Source organism: Gymnoscopelus microlampas (assembly GCF_963454915.1).
Source record: "Gymnoscopelus microlampas genome assembly, chromosome: 4".
Taxonomy (NCBI): Eukaryota; Metazoa; Chordata; class Actinopteri; order Myctophiformes; family Myctophidae; genus Gymnoscopelus; species Gymnoscopelus microlampas.
In genome coordinates this window covers 28,006,524-28,020,702 of record NC_139941.1, presented here as the reverse complement: position 1 = coordinate 28,020,702, position 14,179 = coordinate 28,006,524, and the positions used below count along the sequence as shown (strand labels likewise).

The window sequence follows — 14,179 nt, the reverse complement described above, 5'->3', positions numbered from 1 at the left end:
CACATTACAGTGGCCGCATAGGTGCTGAAAGGCAAGAAGGAATTAACACCTAGTAAGCCACAACCTCATCCACTTATTCTAGAGGAACAGGAAACCAAATACACATGCTCATATGCATGCACTCACTGATTGACACACAGTCCCGCACGCACACGCACACACACACACACACACACACACACACACACACACACACACACACACACACACACACAGTGTGTCCAGACTTGCTTCTTTAGCTGCAGCCTGTCTCTCACACCCGACCTCCCTTGTGGGCATTAAATCAATCACTGCCAAAATACTACATTTCAACAGCCTGACAGATTCTCTCTCTCTCTCTCTCTCTCTCTCTCTCTCTCTCTCTCTCTCTCGCTCACACACACACACACACACACACACACACACACACACACACACACACACACACACACACGCGCACACGAACATTCACATTCACATTCACATGCTCAAATGAGCACACACACACACACACACACACACACACACACACACACACACACACATGCCTGCACGTGTACTGTGTGGATGATTATTCTTCTTCTTTTAATTTTGTTTTTTTCCACTCAGTGGTTTCAAGCAGTGTTTGAAGGTTATCTGTTACAAGCACACTGCAGCCTTAAACTGACAGCTTTAAAATGTATCCCATGAATGTACTGTTATTATTATTGATGTCTACAGTGTTTTTTGAGAACTATGGTGCTGAAACTGTCAATATTATTTTTCCGCCTAAATGTCTAATATCATGTACAGTACTTGTACATACTTACCGTATGCCTAACTTCTTCTACATACTGTACCGGATGGATATGCTATGTGTATTATGTATATATCTTTTGTCGCCACGCCCCAATGTGGAGCTTGCAAAAAAAAGTAATTTCACCCACTTTTTTTATCAGTAAACCTGTGATGTGACAATAAAGATGATTCTGATTCTGTAATTGCTATGTCATCTTTCCTGCGTAATAAGCGTGCCTTGATTGAACTCAAGTGACTTGAACAGAATGCACATAAAGTAGCTACAACAATACATTAATTATTTCTCTCACGTAGCAAAGAAAAAAGAAAAACATTGAAGTGAATCAATATGAATAAATACTAAGATTTCAGTAACTGAGACGACCACTCACAAAGCAGTTAAAAGGCCATTTTTAGAAAGTCATGAGCACGTCTGTTTGCAGTCCCTTTGCCGTACAGTATATAGTACTGTACATCTACAGTATACCAGCCAACAAAACATCAGCAATAGATAAAGCATATGAAAACAGAGAGGTCTGAAAATGTTAATTCATTAGAGAGACATACAGAGAATTGGAAAATATCAGTCCAGCATTAAGTTGAGCATTAAGCGGTAAAGCCCCATAGGATATCACATATAATCAGTTGTAGAAAGTCAACATGAAAGACCAAACAAGATAAGCTGGAAATGGAAATGTAGCCACTGTAGAAGTCACTTTGCCTTTTACTGCACTGCTGCAACGTTACTACCTTGAAGTAATAATGCAATTTATATGCAGTGCTGGAGGTTTCTACAGTGGCTAAAATTGCGTGACCCCGGATCAAGATGTCAAGACCAAAACAGAGCAGTTTAGTAACCATGCACGTTATTCACCAGCAGTATACCTGAGAGAGGCTGTCAGCCACCATCAGCAGAAAGCTGAATGCTTCTAAATCAGCGGGATGGCTTCATGGAAACAAAGACTATGCACTCACTGAGGTCAAATAAAGCAATGGTTTTCAAAGTGAAGGCCACCAAGGGGCTCCAGGGGGACCAAAAGGACAATTTAAATAAAATAAAATCATTTACAAAAGTGAAATATAACACTTGCTATGCAACCCATGTCTATGATGCATTCTAAACATACTTATAATGTATTGTAATCTGCTTATAACACTGTATAATTATAGTTTAAGCTTTTAATTTAAATTCAAATTAAATTCATAAGAATATTGTGCCAGTTTAAGCACTTTCAACCTGGTGAGGCATGTGCGGCAACGTAAAAAAAATCGACACGCTCACAACGATGTGCAAGTGCGAGCCGTTGTGAGCTTGTAGATTGGCTATTTTTGCCAGTATTCAGCCTAACATGGATGCATGCCGCTGTTTCATTCACCCCATATTAAACCAGTTGTCAACTTTAGTCAAACACTAATAGGCCTACAGGTACTGGAGGAATCAATATGGCTAACATTCTTAAGTGTTCCCGATGTACCGTATTAGTCAAACCCTGATCAACCTCTTCAATAATGAGGTTTGGCAACTCAGTTACATTAGTTATAGACCAATATTCAGACGAGTGAATTACAAACTTTTCCTCTCAAAACATACTGTCTTTGCCTCCATGAAACCATCTACAGAGCATTTTCACTTCCCAAACAAAGTGTTCTTGAGTCTACACAACAAACAGACAAACAGCACATTGACGATAAGATCGAAGAAATGCCATTTATACCATGCCACACTGCTGCTGCGGGCTGCACTGCTGCTACTTCATACACCAGAGGTATTATGATGAAAATCATTCAGTTCTGACATGCAGCAGCAGTGTGCACTTCTACAATGGCCACCACTGCAGCCAAGAGCAAAGATTCTTACCTTTGATGCCGAACTTGGAGTTTCCGCCAAACTTCAGAATAACCAGCATGAGGATGAAGCCAGTGAAGGCTACAGCGGCGATGCCCACCACCACGTACACCTACAGTACACAATGACATACTACATGTTATTACTATCACTATGTACTACTACACAATGACACAGCACGTTACTACTATCAGCCGGCCATAGCTGAATGGGTAGAGAGGCCGCCTGGGTAATAGAAACAGAAGATCCCAGGTTTGATTCCTGCCCACGACAATGTGTCGAGGCGTCCTTTAGCAAGACACTTTAACCCTTAACTTCTCCCCCTTGCGCTCAAGTCTGACCACTTGGGCAGCAATCAGCTGGGTGAAGCTGAAAACAGATTTTTCCCCGGGCCCACGGCATCAAATAGGTCTAATTCATATTCATATGCAGCCACGTACTATGACTATGTCATTGTGTAGGTGGTGATATTATTATTATTTTCACCACCAACACAATGACATAGTCTATGTCATTGTGTAGGTGGTGATACTATTATTATCACCACCTATACAATGACATAGTCATAGTACATGATGTTTGGCTGTATATGAAAACAGTAAGTAAGCCACAGTGTGTGTACAATAACTATCAGACAGGAACAGATTTCCTTTTAACAAGACTAAGAGACTAAAGCCTCACTAGCAGCCCCTAGAGGCCTTGATGCTCCGTACATCCAACCAAACCAAAGTGGTCTGAACCACCTGACACTGTCACCCTTAGAACCTTGCCGCTAGCAGGGCTAAAAACAATACCCCAGAGCGTCAATGTGCAAGGCTAATTCAATTAGCCCTTACATCAATACATACACACGCACAGGTGTCAGGAAGGACACAAACTATTGATGGTAGAACACAATGAGAGAAGAAAGTCAGATAAAAACTGAACAGAGATGTGGGAAGCAGCCGGACACAACTTACAGCGACTCTGTCCTCAGGTGGGTCCAGTGGGGGGCCATCTGTCATCACCAAAGAGAGAGAGAGAGATGGAAAGAGGGATAGACTAATAAATACAGACGAGTACGATACACAGTCAAATCCTCAGCTTTAATTTAACTCACAAATTGATAAATGAACACAGAGGATTTTGCTGTACAAGGGTCAATGACAAAGAGTAATTTGCAGGCAGAAGGTGGAGAATAGCAGGCATCTAGTTAGCATATATGAAAACGTATCGTTACAGCCATTATCTCCAGCTCTGTGTATTCCTTGGTTTTACATAGACCATAACACCTAGAGCAGGGCAGGCCTGGAATTTCGTCATTTTAGGGGCAAGGCCACTTGGCCTTTGGTGTTGTAATTTTTTGGAGGGCACAAAGGCCAAATGCCAGGGCAGGAAGGCCATCCAAAAAAAAAAAAGTTTTTTAAGTCCAAAAAAGTTTTTTAAGTCCACGGAAATAATGCATTTAACTTGAAGGTTAAGGATGAATGTATTTTAATATATTATAAGAATTGTATAACTATCTGTGAAATATAACCCATTTATTTCACAAAATAATGTGTTGGCAAATGACCAATATTTGGTTATATAGGTCTCAATATGTCACATTCAGCCCTGGACTTCATTGACTGAAGTAGGGGTCACATTAATCACATTAGATTCACAGATTAGGGGTCTTCAACCTTTTCAGGCCAGGGACCCCCAAACTGATGGGGTGATGGAGCAGGGACCCCCTACCTCGTAGGGTAGGTAGGGGGTAGGCTACTATATATATATCATATATTTATGTATAAAATTGTGTTTTATATAAATACACATGAAAAAATTGCCTGCTCCTACACACAGGTTGACCCAGTAGGTGTGCAAAAGGACCTTTCTCAGGGGCGTCAATTGGGTATGGCAAGGCATGGCAGGTGCCATACCTTGGCTCCAGAAAAAAAAGAGAAATAAAATCATGAATAGTAGCCTAATGCAGGTGTAAGACCATTGTGTTTGCTTTGTGTTATAGGTATAATCTACTGCATAGTACCTATGCATTTTAGGGGTTTTGGGGGGGTTGACCCCCTAAAAAAAAGGATAGATGTCCCTTATTTTAATCTCTGGGAGTTGGCAACCCTAACCTTGCCATACCCTAGCTTTTGCTGAACTGACACCACTGATCTTTCTCTACAAAATATGTATAAACATACCATGTTATTGTGCATTCATTACTAAGCTATTAAAATATGTCATGTTATGTTTAAAGACAAATTTACATTTTTGAAAAAAAAAGAATGAAAAAAAGTTTTTAAAGTTTTTAAAAACAAAAAGATTTTTTAATCAAACAACAATTTCGCGGACCCCCTGCAGTACCTTCACGGACCCCCTAGGGGTCGCGGACCCCCTGTTGAAGACCTCTGGTAGAGATTTTGTCTTTTCCCCACAAGTTATTTTCATTCAAATGAAATGTGATTGAACTTGCACTAATAATGACTTTAGTTGATTTTTCAGTCTTTAAAATATAGTATTTCTTAATTATTAATAATTACAGCTTGTAGATTGGCTATTTTCACGATTTTAAATTGTTTTTAAATAATAATAAAAAGGAACATACAAGATTTCCACCCCACAGCCATAATATATAGCCAATATATGGTTCTGTATGAGTCCGTTTTTGCAGATTTCATTCTAATTGGCTACTATGCCTGCATATGAATTTCATGAGCCTGGGTAGGTCACCCTGGCTTGGCGGAGATATGCCCTGTTGCGCACACTCCACCACACACTGCGCTGCAGGTGAAAGTAATTCACTTAACGAGGGCTGTGTTGCGCACCAACAAACGGACTAAAACTGTCACATTCTAGCTGTTGAAATAAACTTCCCAATTAGAACATTGTTGACAAACGAACAGATATTATGGATGTGGTTTGCAAAAGGAATATATATTTCTTGTCCATCAGAGCGGTGAGGTCACTCTTTTGTATGATATTGATAGCCTAAACTTTTAATTTGTCTGCAGTTATTCTGTTGCTTGCTTTATATTAAGACTTATAATTTGGGGATTTTGCTGTATTTTATTAGATGTATTCATCTATATTTTGCTGTTGAAAAAAACATCGGGGCACATCGGTCTGTAGGACTACGGAATCCTCTCTCTCTCTCTCAGGCTAGAAATCAAACCTACCATTCAACAGGCTGCGTTAGATTTATCTCCGGTTTGGCCCGGTAATGCTTTTGTGTCTATTACACGGTGTTGCGGGATTCCGAAGGTTCATAGGAGGCTCAAAATCAAACCTACCTACCACTGTGCATGTTGTAGCTGCGCAGCTCAAAAGGGACTGGTGTCTAAAAACGTATTGACAGGAAAATCGCGCAGAGGAAAAACTGTGAAATCAGTTGCTGGGCGCAGCTGGGGCACCACGGCCACTGTGGCCGTGAAGGCATGTCATTATTCGAGGGGCACACGGCCAATAAGAGGGGCAACGACGGCCATGGCCGCCGTGGCCGCCGTGAAATTCCTGCCCTGTCCTAGAGGCTTGTCATAATAACAATGGTATTAGCGTCCATAGCGGATTCCGGTACATAGAATACATGTACATGTTCACAAGATACTAAAGAATGAGATAAGATGATTACGTTTCAGCTTTTGAGGCCATTAGCAGAATCTCAGTAACAGTTCCACATCTCAATCACACTACTTCCGCATTCCTATAAATATACGCCTATCCCTCTCCCTCCTCTTCGCTCTTGCATTCTGTGCCCTTCCTTCCCACCCTTTTTCTCTTTCTTCTACTCTCTCCACTCCATAGGAGAATAGACGTAGGCACCGGAAATGTATTTATGTATATTACAGATAATAAATACCATTCTTTATTATATGTTTTTGGCATCAAAATATGTTGTTCCAGGGACCCCCAGAAGCAAAGATTTGAGTTAAAAATGTTGTTTCAAAAAATATATGTATTCAAATATTTGCACACATTTTTGTGTTTTTGGCTATTTTTGAATAGCTAAAGAATAAAATAATGGTTGTAGCTCAAATCTAAAATGACACAGATGCGTTCCCGGATTGAATGGTTTAAGATATTATCCATTCAGTAATTTGAGTTAAAGCTGGATTGAGATGGTGATGAGATGTGAATGGGTGTGTGATACGAAGACTGTACCTGTGGTCGGGTCTGTGAGGAAGACGAGCAGGAGATCAGCAAGAAGGTTGAGGGGGAAGAGGAAAGAGAGAAAATTGAATGGAACTGAATTAATTGAATTGAATTTCAGTTTTTAACTTCTACTAGTATACTGCATTTTCTGTCAGCGATATTTGACACAGTTCATTTTCATGAGTAGACATTGTGCTCACCATAATACACAGGGTCTGTCACAGTTCCTGTACATCGGGGAAACAATGTAGAGAATATTGAGAAAATGTTACTTTACTTAAAATATTTGACACATAAACGTACATGTAAGTATGAAATCATGTGTAGCTGTAACTTTTTCCGGCGCATGCATGCGCATGCACACGCGCACGCACACACACGCACACGCACACGCACACACACACACACACACACACACACACACACACACACAGCTTACATACAGCTTACATACAGTACAAACATTATATTGGCTCCCGTGTGCAAGGTGCTTCAATGTCAAAAGCGAAGTCATGCACGGTCTTAAAAGCTATGCTAACAGCAACGTCTACAACAATCAGTGTTCAACTTCGGAGCCTGGCGCTGTCAGCTTTACCACTAAGGCTTGTGGGCTCCTACAGCGCAACAAATACAACAGTACGTGAGTGCTGGCACTCACCCCCCCAGGGTTCAATCATGAAGTGAGCCACTACAGCCTTGCGGTCTTGTCCATATTTGTTGGTAGCCAGCAGCGTGTATTTGCCATTGTTGAGGTGCGTGGGATTGTCCAGCTGTAAGCAGCCATGATATTCCCTCTCTGTGACATCATGGATCCTGGTAATGATGTAATCACCCTCTAATACCTCCTCGCCGTTCAGCAGCCACTGCAGCTCGGGCTCCGGGTTCCCTGGAGAAGTGATGCAGCGATGCACGGCAAACGATACACACACAGTCAATTCCTCAGTGTTCATTTATTCATTTGTAACTCACAGAGTGTGCAAATGTAACCAAATGGACCCCATCAATAAAATATTTGTACAATCTCATAGTTAAATGAACACTGACTGAGTATTTTTTACTGTGCATGTGAAACGTAAAGAATAGCAACAGAGTATGATCAGCACAAATGCCTCCCATCGGTCAAAACCTTCCATTTCCATTTATTACCTCACCAAAGGAGATTGACATGGGTCATGTTTTTTTTTACCCCATTTCGGTTTGTCTGTTAAAAATAACTTGAGAGCAGATGGCTGGATTTTCATGAAATTTGGTGAGAATTGTCAGCAGTTTGCCCTGAATACGTGAGTCAGGGTCAAGGTCTGTCATCAAACCTGATCAGTATAACTTTTGTATCTTACCTGAAACACTGAATGGGATGCACCAATGGTGGTCCGGAATTGCATCAGTCAGTTTAGTGATGTTTGGAGGAACTGGAGATGAGAGAAGAAAGAAGGAGAGGTGAATAGAGGAAAAAGTAAGGGCAAATTGTGTGTGTGTGTGTGTGTGTGTGTGTGTGTGTGTGTGTGTGTGTGTGTGTGTGTGTGTGTGTGTGTGTGTGTGTGTGTGTGTGTGTGTGTGTGTGTGTGTGTGCGTGCGTGCGTGCGTGCGTGCGTGCGTGCGTGCGTGCGTGCGTGCGTGCGTGCGTGCGTGCGTGCGTGCGTGCGTGCGTGCGTGCGTGCGTGCGTGCGTGCGTGCGTGCGTGCGCGTGCGCGTGCGTGTGTGAAAGAGAATTGAATGAATTTTGATTGAATTTGGGAAATTTAAAGGACACAATACATGTTTTCCCCCCAAAACAATGTTCTGGAAGTCATGCTTTATGCTTTCCGATGCAATTTGTGTCACTACCAGCCGGAGGTCAAACTGGGGGAACGCTGAAGAAGGCAATTTGCGCCCATGAGGCATGCACCCTAACGTCCCGGACACAATACACTTTTATTATAAGTATGAACAACTACAAAACCTCAACGTACATAGAATATCCAGTAGCAGTGAAGATTCCTTCTCTCCAACAATGTTCTGAGAGCTGCAGGTGATCTTGCTGTTATGGTCCAGGGATGAGAGGTTGGATAGACGCAACAGTGACGTCTGTCCTGATGTCTGGATCTGGAGAAAAAGATATCAAGGAACACACATGGGTCAGTAAAGGCACTCTCTTATAACAAAAGGACAGTTCATCTCTTATTGTATGTGCAGTGTTGGGAAATAGCTTGGATATAAATAGCAACGCTAATAGCTTAACTACATATACCTTGCGGGTAGCTTCACTACTTTCAGAATGATGTCGCTTTCAAGTAGTTCAGCTATTTAGTTTTCCACCATGTGGCTGGGTAACTTGACAGAATAATGATTCATGAGTATGCACATACAGTAAGCTATAGAATTAGGTTAGAATTTACTGACGGTCTGTGTGTGTGTGTGTGTGTGTGTGTGTGCGTGTGTGTGTGTGTGAGCGTGTGTGTGCGTGCGTGCGTGCGTGCGTGCATGCGTGCGTGCGTGCGTGCGTGTGTGTGTGTGTGTGTTGGGGGGGTTGACATTTCTTAGAGCCTAACCTCATGATAGGTAACCAGGGGGTTCATGTCCCAGATCAGTTCAGGTGAGGGCATGCCAGACGTGTTACAGGTCAGGACCACATCCGCCCCCTCCTTCACAGTCACCTTGGACGGACTTAGTGTTACCATGGGAACCACTACACACACAAAGAGGAAAAAAATGAGGGAGGGAAGGAGGGAGGGGATAAAGTGAAAGAAGGTTTATGGACAGAAGGATAGACAGGAGAGAGAAAGTGAGGAGGAGGAGGAGGGAGAGGGAGGGAGAGACAAGCTTAGGATTCATGGTCAACTCTCCTCAGGGTTAGTTGAAATGCAGAGCACGGCGACCTGAACACCCAGAGAGACAGTGGCCACGTATACACATTTACATGCATACACACACAAACACATACACGCACACGCACGCACACACACACACACACACACACACACACACACACACACACACACACACACACACACACACACACACACACACACACATTTACATGTTAGAACACTGTCAACACACACAAATAAAAGAGTTTCTTTCTCACAAAGTGCTCTCTCTCTCTCTCCAAAATATCTATCGCTCTCGCTCTCTCTCTCTCTCTCACATTTAAGCATACTCACACCCATCAGACAATCAGACAAGGAGACAGGTTCAAACACAGCGATGGTTACACTGATTACCACTGCATGTCTTCACTAGCCCAAGTACTAAATTGATTGGACACAGTCTAGAGGCTCAAAGACACTGGCAACGCACTGAGTATGGGTGTGTGTGTGTGTGTGTGTGTGTGTGTGTGTGTGTGTGTGTGTGTGTGTGTGTGTGTGTGTGTGTGTGTGTGTGTGTGTGTGTGTGTGTGTGTGTGTGTACATGCATACGGGCACGCATGCATGTGTGTATTGCTGACCAGGAGGTGACCTGAGCATGACCAATCAGACTCAATCAGACTCCTGCCACCCTTTTTTACCCTGTCCAATAACATCCCCAGTGTGCTACGAGAGGGAGAGGAGAGGAGATAAGAGGAGAGGAGAGGAGAGGAGAGGAGAGGAGAGGAGAGGAGAGGAGGAAAGATGGGTGCCGACAGCCCTGGCAGATAAAAATGGACAGATTCCTTATCAAAACCGTCTCTCCCTCTCTCCCCCTCTGTCCAGCGTGGGGATGCTTATCACCAGGGCAACCCACTTATCACTACAGCAACCCACTCAATCACCATGAGATATAGTGAAAAACAGTCATTTTAGTGGTGGCAGACCGGCTGCCTATCACAACCACATATCTTAACAGGCTCTCAGTAAATCAGCTCTCTACACTCGCTGCAGCTGCCTGCAGATCACATTACACGCACGCGTGCACACACACACACACACACACACACACACACACACACACACACACACACACACACACACACACACGCACACGCACACGCACACGCACACGCACACGCACACGCACACGCACACGCACACATACATATACATATACATAAGGCCAAGTCATCCGTGACAAAACTAGAATATGAATACACTGTGAATGTGATGTGGGTCTTGAGCATGAATCCAAAATGAGATAAACGCTGGGTTGATCATGTCGGTGCGCAAGTTATTCATGAGCTGACATGAAAATGAACCTTTTGTGTGAAACTGTTGGTTTAGTTCAGACAACAGCCGACAGGATTGCAACCAGAATCCATGTTCTTGAAGATGAACCACCGATAAGGCAATTACATTTGTGCAGGCAATTGATTAACATAAATAGCTGATGTGAACCATTCAATTACAGGAATAATTAGAAGAAGAACATTAACTTACGTTAACACATAACTATTGTCATATTAGCGACAGAAGAAGGCTAGGCCACGTTAAGGTCCATACACACCAGGAGTGTTCATTTTGTGCGATTAATTTGCAAACTGTTGTTTGTGTTATGAGTACATGCACCCCTGAGTGCGATTATAACGAGGCGATGAAGCGTCCTAATAACTTTTCGAAACAAGGTTGATTTTTTTGCTGCCAATAAAATCATCAACGTGTAAGAATGGAAGCACCACCAAAATAAAATAATTGCGACGCATTTTCATATCTACTTTCATATCGTTGCTCCTGGTGTGATAATGACCTTTACAGCGCATCGATGCCTAGATATCACATCATAAAATACCAGCACACATTCAAGAGCCTTCGTACAGTAACTGCTCAATATCGGGAACGTGGACACCATTCAAAGTGATAGGGCAACAGAAAAGAACATGGCGGCCGTATCCATTAAGTTTAATGGAGAAGTGGCGCCTGTTATATTCAATTCCTTAAGCTATATATTAGCAATGGTTATTCTTCATAATGCTGGTGAATGCAGTTCAAAATCCATTAAACAGGTCTAACATATTATTTAATCAAAAGGATGTCAAGATTTATGTTTGATTGTATTTATAAACTTACTAATGACAGCATAATGATACATACAGTATAGTAGTACATTTTCATATACCGCATTATATGACTCAACACAAAACTACAATCACTTTCATTCAACACGGCCGCAGTAACATTGTCAGTGTTAATTTAACACAGAGTGTGCAAATGGAACCAAATGGACCTTTGAATTAATACTGGGGATTTGACTGTGCATGAATTAACTCTAATTCATTGTTCATAATGTTACCAGCGGAGTACCACAATGTTCCCTGTGCCATTGCTGGACAACGTTGTCCAGCAGAGCATATAGCTATGTGCCACAAGAGGGAACTCTGTGATATATATTGATGTTTAAGCGTTTAAGCAGAGTTGTTCACGTTCAGTGTGTAGTGCTCTGGCCTTTCAAAACACACAGATAAAGTGATTTCTGATAAGAGGCAGAAGTAGCAGCAGGGAAGAGAGATAGAAAGGTGATTCTCTGGCCTCGAGAAATCTTCGGGACGGGAGAAGAAAAAACACACAACGGAGAGAGAGAGATGGAACAAAGCCAGGCTGGGTCTCCCTCTATAGCTCTGGATATTACTCAGTTGCTCAAGCTAAGTGAAAGCAGAGAGGCTGTCGATACACTTCGTCTGGTAGAGATGTACAAAAAGATTTCTGGCAAGATCAAGTGTGTGTGTGTGTGTGTGTGTGTGTGTGTGTGTGTGTGTGTGTGTGTGTGTGTGTGTGTGTGTGTGTGTGTGTGTGTGTGTGTGTGTGTGTGTGTGTGTGTGTGTGTGTGTGTGTGTGTGTGCGTGCGTGCGTGCGTGCGTGCGTGCGTGCGTGCGTGCGTGCGTGCGTGCGTGCGTGCGTGCGTGCGTGCGTGCGTGCGTGCGTGCGTGCGTGCGTGCGTGCGTGCGTGCGTGCGTGCGTGCGTGCGTGCGTGCGTGCGTGCGTGCGTGCGTGCGTGCGTGCGTGCGTGCGTGCGTGCGTGCGTGCGTGCGTGCGTGCGTGCGTGCGTGCGTGCGTGCGTGCGTGCGTGCGTGCGTGCGTGCGTGCGTGCGTGCGTGCGTGCGTGCGTGCGTGCGTGCGTGCGTGTATACGTATTACGTATATACAATATAATCTGTCTGCTTTCCACCCTCTCTATTTCTCTCCTCTCTCTCTCTTTCTCTGTTTTTTTTTTTTTTGCGTGCGTGCGCGCGTGCGTGCGCGCGTGCGTGCGTGCGTGCGTGCGTGCGTGCGTGCGTGCGTGCGTGCGCGAACACCACCTCCAGCCCACAGAGACGGAGCCATCTGACCTCTCCCAGACATAATTAAGAGACAGTCATCTGCCATCTCTGTGACATCAGAGAGCATCCCTCCATGTCTCATATGTATGCAGATTTAAAGAGTACACTGTACTACATGACAGCAAAGAAGAGACCGTGCACAAAGGCATACAGTCAGTAAGTACTGTACTGTAGCAGTAAGTACTGTACTGTAGAAGAACAAGCAGGGGAGGGAAACAGAAATGGTCAGAAAGAGGGTCAGAGAGTGGGAGCAAGAAATCGACAAAAGGACCGACCGACCGACCGACCGACCGACCGACCGACCGACCGACCGACCGACAGACAGACACAGACAGAGGCTATATGGAGAGAAGGCTGGCCAGACTGTTATGTGAGGTCTGGTACTCTGTCTAGCACTACAGCCCTGAGGGGACATTACTACATCACATGGAAAACGAGGCCCCTGACTCACTATTTCTGCTCCCAGTTAATTTTGATTCGGCCAGTTCAGTCAGCCAAAAATCAGGCAGACAGTTCTACAAAAAGCTAAAAACTTTTAGCACAAGAGGTTTCCCATATCCAGGCTGTTAAGCGAACAATTGAGTGTAAATACTCAGCGTGTCACTTGCAAAAGCATTCGCACCAGCCCTGGTGCTGAATGACACAAATGACTCATTTTTGTATTGAACACGGTTTGCCACGGTTAGGCAGCGAGAAATGCCTATATACTGCAGACTTGCAACGAGGGAAATGCACTGTAGTACAGGGACAGAGATACAGAGATGAAGAGAGGAAGAAAAACACAGAGAGAGAGAGAGAGAGAGAGAGAGAGATGGGTGGCCAGAGAGATCAGTGTTAGCCCTGGGGCACCGCTTGGCACTTCCTCCCCTTTGTGCCCTTCTCGTATGTCACTCAGTGATGAGCGGACGGAGAGACAAACTGAGTGAGACAGACCCAAAAACAGAGAAATAAATGGCCAAGGAAACCGAGAAAGAGACATACAAAGGGTATGTTAAAGACGTTTGGATAAAGACACAGAAAGACAGGGAGAGAGGGAAAAAGTCACAGATCAGGAGTGGCAACAGAGAGCAAACAAACAAGACCAAACAACAGGCGGCCAAAGGCCAGCGGTTTGGCCAGATTGAGCGTTCATGTAGTCTATCAGTGTTAGCCCTGGGGCATCGTTTGGCACGCCTCTCCCCCGTGCCCTGCTCGTATGTCACTCTGCCAGGGGGTCCCCTGCACTCCTCTCCAGGGGAAACGCTGTAACCGTGGAAATG

General features: G+C 43.9%; 1 protein-coding gene across 1 annotated transcript in view; it reads right to left on the bottom strand.

Moving 5' to 3' along the window:
• ntrk2a (neurotrophic tyrosine kinase, receptor, type 2a) overlaps positions 1-14,179 on the bottom strand; it is a gene marked incomplete at its 5' end in the record, with an annotated part of 127,058 nt that overhangs the window by 101,998 nt on the left and 10,881 nt on the right. Inside the window, 8 exons of the mRNA XM_084055467.1 lie at positions 2,615-2,714; positions 3,562-3,599; positions 6,728-6,739; positions 6,919-6,945; positions 7,377-7,604; positions 8,056-8,127; positions 8,668-8,800; positions 9,247-9,383. Coding sequence (XP_083911593.1) covers positions 2,615-2,714; positions 3,562-3,599; positions 6,728-6,739; positions 6,919-6,945; positions 7,377-7,604; positions 8,056-8,127; positions 8,668-8,800; positions 9,247-9,383 — 747 coding nt within the window. The remainder of the gene's footprint in view (positions 1-2,614; positions 2,715-3,561; positions 3,600-6,727; positions 6,740-6,918; positions 6,946-7,376; positions 7,605-8,055; positions 8,128-8,667; positions 8,801-9,246; positions 9,384-14,179) is intronic.